Genomic DNA, 6,604 nt, shown 5'->3' with positions numbered 1-6,604 from the left:
ACTAGGAGTTTAACATCTTTTAACCACAGTGAGTTCAGCTCATACACATTTGTCTTTAGTGAATCACAGCCCTCTGGTGGCTAATATGTTGCTACTGTATAATGTTTTTTTTTTTTTTTTTAAAGATAAAGCTGGATTCATAGCTCATTATCTTATCATTGGTGAAGGAATGTTAATGACTAATTGATTTGAACCAGTGCATGGAAATTTTGTTGAGTCTATACAAATTGATAATTGAGCGTATTGTAATTTCACTAACAATGAGATTCAATACTCTTTGTACTCAGTCTGTCACACTGTCTTGCTGTTGCTCAAAATCAAACTCCCAACGTTTGTGCTCACCTAGATACAGATCTAAAAAAAAAAAAGCTTCAAGACATCATGTGAGGAATACCTATTTTTATATGTCCTGGTTCCAATTAATGGTGGAAAGACTTGATTAAGAGCAACTGGTATTTTCAGCTTGGACTGTTGTGTTCAACTTTTGCTAGTTGCTGAACAAAGAACGAGATGGTGCATTTGAATTGAATGGCATTACACTGCACTTAAAGCATAACCATGACAAACTGGTTATAAAGACCGCATCAGCATCAGATCATGACTAACGGTGTGTAATAAGGCTTCAAGAACCCGTAATGGCTAGCTATAATTCCACTGAAAAATACTATGATTGCTTCATGTTAGTGAGTCACTAATGATACATGGTTACTCCATGGTACACTAATGATACATGGTTACTCCATGGTACACGGTTCATGAAACCTGCATCCCTGCAGAGTTTCTTCACCACAGCAGGTAGAAAAGTCCAGGATCTTTCCTACCAGAGAAGCTATACATTGCATCAGCCAGGCCTTGCAGTGAGTGCTTTGAATCATTATCATTCTTTTGAGGTGCACTTTGAGCTTATTGGCTTGATAGATTGTGGAAAAGCAGAAAACAATGGCAAACCCTGAGAGTCCAAGTACTTCAATAGTGTAAAGCCAATCACCCTGCATTTTCCTCTACAAATACCTCATTGGTACTGCACATTATTTAATATCCAGAGCAAACTGAATAATGGTAAAGGCATTCACAAGACTTTTAATGTGCAAGGACACCATAAGGTGTCATCAGAGTATTAGATACTGGGCCTGAGAGTCACGGGTTTGAGTCACAGACACTGTACCTTCGAGCAACGCTCATCGTTTATTTTACTAAACCAGCTGTATAACTGCATTGCTAAGCTATCCAAGTTAACCTGGGTGCCTGATAAGTAAATGAATAATATTCAGTTACTAAAGTTAGTAAACTGAAACATGACTGAGCATATACAGAAACAGGATAAAAACCTTTGTCTCCTTTATGCAAGAACTTCTGTATAGTACATAAATACAACAGAAACGGTAATGTTTTAAAGCAGAAAACATTCTAAAAATAAAAACAAAAATTCTCATAAGACACAATAAAGACTCTTTAATTTCAGTATCCAAATGTTAAAACATTCAATTGATATGCTAAGTGATACATTCACTACTTTGCTATACAAATTGCATGTATCAAATAACGAAACAATAAAACTGCAGTTCATTTAAAGCATACTTACTTATTGAAAACTAATAAAACTGATTAAGCAGTCTCATTTCTGTGAAACTGGCTAAATAATATTCACATTCTTGCTCAAATTCTATCTGAACAATGGTCCCTTAATTCATACAGTTTGATTAACAGATTGAAACAATTTGCAAAATCATTATGTTCAAATCATTCAGTGATTAATAGATTTTAAGTGAAAAATAAAATTCTCTGTAATTAAAATGTAATTCTGCATTAGATGATTAATACAGCTTGTTCTCTTTAAATTAAACAATTTCCAAACCATCAAGTTTTGATGGTATGAAATGCAATAAAACTAGAGTAATCACAATTTCCACATTACTTTTGGTACCATAATGAATACATTATGCTCCTTATGAAGCTTATCTTATAAATACTTTAACATTACCATTACTGTGTTATTCAAGTGCCCAAGAGATTCCCTTCTTCAGTGTAACAGAACGAAACCAATTGTTATCTGTTACTGCAGCTGCATATTTACCTGTGAAGTACTTACAAGGACACAAAAGCAGCATACTGCACAAGACTAGAACAACATGCAGCTTTATCTTTACAAGTTCTACAGGTTCTTAATAACTTTAATTTGTCACCGAGGACTATGCTTACATTCATACTTGCAATGGTAGGTTTACTTAGAATTGCAAAAGGTTTACTTATAATTGCTCTGAATAAGTGGCTCTACTAAATAGATAAATAATTATGATAAGTCTGTCAGTTAAGTATAAACCTTATTGTAAACCTTATTAATTCTGTCAGTTAAGAACAATAAGAAACCTTATTGTACGTCGCTTTGGGTGAAAGCGTCTGCCTAATAAACATAATGTAAATGCAATGTAATGTAACTTTTGAAGAATATTTAACAATTTCATTTCGTCAATGTATAATGTATAATTAGAAGGGATATAAATAAATTTGAATTCACATATTTATAACAATGTACTGTGTAGCCTATAATACAAATGACACCACAGTGCATGCACACCTTTATAAACATCATAAACCTTTGAAGCAAAAAGTAATGTTTATAGTATATTTGGATATATAGTATAAATGTATATAGTCTTTTGCACAAAACAGACCTCTAAAGTTAATATACTGTAGTCTGTTAAAATTTGACTCCATTGAGTTTTCTACCCCCAAACCGTTCCAAACGTACATGGTTTTTCTAAAATGACAATGCCTGAATTTCCACCATCAGTACTAAGGTGGTATAAATGGACACAGATCTGGTCCCTGTATAAGGTTACATTACTCTTGTTTCAGTCAGACTAAGATAAAGCAATGACAATGCATTGCTTATTGCTGAAAATGATCTTGTAAAAATCTGAAAGAACACTGAATTTTGGCCTGATAACTTGTGCCACTTTTATTTAAAACTCACAAAAAATGTATGGTAAAATACTTAAATAACCACACAACTGTCTTGTGGTGAGTAGAAACTGCTTGTCACAGTACAACAGGATACTCTCACAATCTTCGCCACTCCCTTATCGCTCAGTGTAGTAACAGGCTGAGGCTTCTTTCTGGAATCTCTCATACAACTGAAGGATCATGACTACACAGCCAGAAAGCGCTATCCTTCCAACACCTTCCCATTAAAGATTAGACCAGCGGCAGTGCACTGGCTTTCAGGCTCACTCGCACTCTTCACAGGCACTGCTCACTTTTCTGAGCATTTGGGAGGGGGCCAAAACATAGGCCAGGCCTGTCGACGCGGTCACCAGTGCCTCTGGGACTCTCAGAGAGCAGGGAGGAAGAACTTCAGCCCGTCTCTTACTCTCTTCTGCTCGTGCCCCAGAAGCAGAAACTTTCTCAGGCGTTCGAGTGCAAGCTTCTTCACACTGCCTGTGCTGGAGGAAGAGGAGCTACTGGACTCAGATGAAGATGACCTGTGAACACAGCCCTCAGTGTGACCCTCAGCCAACAGGAGAGATGGGTATTTTACATAATGGGACAAATCAAGCTTTCTGTTTGGATCTGTATAAGAAAGGACAATGCTATCAGAAGCAAGCTGTTCAGATGGAGTACAGAGATAGAAAGGTGTCATGGTATTTTACTCACACCCCCTTCCTCGATAATTTAGACATTCAGTACATTCAGATGGGTATTATTTAACCAAAACAATTCAAGATTCATATAACTTCACAAATTTTACAAAACCTCTTTTTTGTTACAGTCACATTCCCATCACCACCAAATCACATGTACACCTGAATTCACACATGCAAAATAATTTCTATTTACCTTTTTAGAGTGGAGGGAGATTTCTCAGTGGTTGCAGTCTTGGGGAGGGGGGAGCGCCCTCTATAGGCTGGATGTAGATTTCTGCCAGCTACCCAATGTTTCTTGGCAGCGCTGGGAACACGGTAGTTCCTGGAGAAGCCCATCATATAGTCTCTGCTCATCGCATTGTGTCTTAAGGTGTTGTTGCAGTTTTGGCAAGTGATGTTTTGGCAAGTGACCAGCTGCCGAAGCAAAGAGAAAATTATGTGAATGGTCTTAAGGAGAATCAACAGGCTGCACTTTGAAATAATATCAGTAGTTTACAGTTGTAATTTAATTATTAACTGTTTCTAGTCCAAACCTAACAGTACATTTTATGTTCAGTTAAAGATCTTATAAACGAGTATTGTAAAGCAAAACAGAGGAACAAAATTTTGTTGGATTTAATTACCCCATGCACACTTCAGTGGGTCTTACTAGTCACACAGGACATTATTTAAACAAAATAATACAAACATGTCTTTTTTAAAAATTAATGTTCTTGCTAACATTATTTTTGCCCTGGTTAAAGTCAGACTGCTGCAGGTAGAATGTGAAATAATCAAATGCATCAAAGAGGAGTCTGAGGCACCTGGCCAAGGTTATGGAGCTTCATCCATGCGATCATCACCCTGGCTCAGATACAGAGCTATTATCAGACATGCTCATGTGTCTGTCTAGTACAAACTGCACCTCTCCTGTCAGTCTTGCTAATTGGATGTAAGATTTCAGGACATGTCTCAAGAGAGCCTCACAAACCTAATTTCTCACCACGCTGGAGAAGCTTAGGGATTCAAGCTTCCAACTGAACTAAATTTCAACATTTCAAGACATCACACATGGAATAAGGTTATATGGCATTGTGTGCAAACACTTCTGTGAAAGGAGGAATACAGCTCTGCATGAGCTATAAAATGATGTACAGCCTTAACCTTGATGCAGTAAAGCATTATTTACATTGTGTAGAGATTTTCCTTCACTGCAGCCTTCACAAATGAATAGACCATACGCTTATTAATCTTGAGAGAACAATGATTGTTTTCTAACAATATTGTATAATTGAAAAATATGCAATTATCACACATTACAACCACATGGAATTCATTGCAGACATGACGCAGGCTGTGATATACGGCCACGACATTAATAACCCCAGGCAAAAACATTATGATTTTCCTCCTAAATGCAGCTCCATCCGTGTAGAATATAAATACATAGTAAAAAAAATTTTTTTTTTAAACTCACCGAGACAAAGGTAGCCATTCTGGGTCTGTGAACGGAGGCAAGGAGACAAATTCAGTGGAACCTGGGCAGGCAGTCTTAGTGATCTATTTACTACAGCTGTGAACGTGCTCGCCCCTTTTAAAGCACAGCCACACAGCAGCTCAGCCAATCAATCAGAGAGGGGGGAGGAGCTATGTAAAATTAATTCAGCCCTCTCATACTGACCTTCCCTATGCCAAGCGACACCCCAATCCCCTCCAGCAATGTCATTATCACCACTTCCCCGCCAACAGCTAAAATCTAAATCTCGATTAGCACATGGAAAAAACAATATTACATATACAGTACTGTACCCAATAAGCTTTCTGACAAGATTGCCCTATTTCTTGTGGGAATACCACAGTAAAATGTATGGGCTACAGGACTTGGTAGATGTATGACTAGGGTTTATATTTTGGAAAGAGAGGGGCTGTCACAGAACACTGCTGCAATTATCGACTGCTGGTACTTATGTATATGTATACTGTATTCATATGTATACACACTGGATGGCCCAAACTCTTGATGAATGCTGTGCCTATCTCTCAGTACGTCTCTCATTACTGTGCCCATCATATAAAGCATTTATAATACTGCACCCATCTCCCAAATTTGGACACACCATCTATCAAACCCATCTCAGAGCACCATATCTCTGCCCCCCACAGTATTATCCCCGGCCTCCCCAGAGAGATATCTTTCTCAAAACACAGAACAGAAGGTATTACTGCTTTTGACAAAAGAAACAATAACAATGACACATAAGAATGCATTTAAATGAATAACTGTGTGAATAACTAGTGCATTACTGTGCAATCATGGTCATTCAAGGTTTGGTGTGGAGGAGATTCTATTTCAAGGCTAATGTCTAATGTCTCTGATGTTTCATCAGTAGCACAAATGGAAAGCATTCCTGATTTAGATATTCTTGCCATAGTGATAACAAGTCTATAAAAGTGCAATACACCATATGGCTGGAAAGATTACAATCACGATCAGTAGCCCAGAATAGTTTAGCTTACTATAAACAGTAATACATGTAGCGGCAAAAGAAATAAATAGGCTAACGAAACTTGAGTTGAGTTTAGGGGGATCCCATTTGGAAATAAAGCTGGGGTGACAAGTTGTGTCTAGCTACCAGGGCTATTTATACCATAGCAAACATTATGACTCCAAATAAGAAACAGAATAGAATAGTTTTCTTTATAATACAGCATACATTTTTTGTGATGCAGAGCTAGAGGGCAACATAACCTTTTCCAAAGGAAAATCCAATTAATCCAGAAAATTAAGAGGCAAAAAATTCAGTGTGTAGGGCTGCATCTTATAACCTGTCTGCATGTCAGCAAAATAAACCTTGTGAATGTAATACACTGAAAATGAATTGACTTAGTGGGTGTATAACCTACTGCTTTGGATCGTTTGCATCATCCTTTATCTTGGTTGAGATCATCATTGTTTACTTCGTTGTCTACTACATGAATAG

General features: G+C 37.3%; 1 protein-coding gene across 1 annotated transcript; it reads right to left on the bottom strand.

Moving 5' to 3' along the window:
* Positions 1 to 1,426: 1,426 nt before the first annotated feature.
* Positions 1,427 to 5,214, bottom strand: LOC118224036 (UPF0711 protein C18orf21 homolog). Its single transcript, XM_035411193.1, has 3 exons — positions 5,101 to 5,214; positions 3,838 to 4,058; positions 1,427 to 3,482 (listed from the first exon to the last, which is right to left on the bottom strand). The coding sequence occupies exons 1-3, from the start codon at positions 5,116 to 5,118 to the stop codon at positions 3,332 to 3,334; spliced, it is 390 nt and encodes a 129-aa protein (XP_035267084.1). The 5' UTR covers positions 5,119 to 5,214; the 3' UTR covers positions 1,427 to 3,331.
* Positions 5,215 to 6,604: the final 1,390 nt, after the last annotated feature.

The sequence above is a fragment of the Anguilla anguilla genome, chromosome 1 (genome assembly GCF_013347855.1).
Source record: "Anguilla anguilla isolate fAngAng1 chromosome 1, fAngAng1.pri, whole genome shotgun sequence".
NCBI classification, from domain to species: domain Eukaryota; kingdom Metazoa; phylum Chordata; class Actinopteri; order Anguilliformes; family Anguillidae; genus Anguilla; species Anguilla anguilla.
Note: the sequence above shows the minus strand (reverse complement) of the source record. Positions and strands in the feature narration are given on the sequence as shown.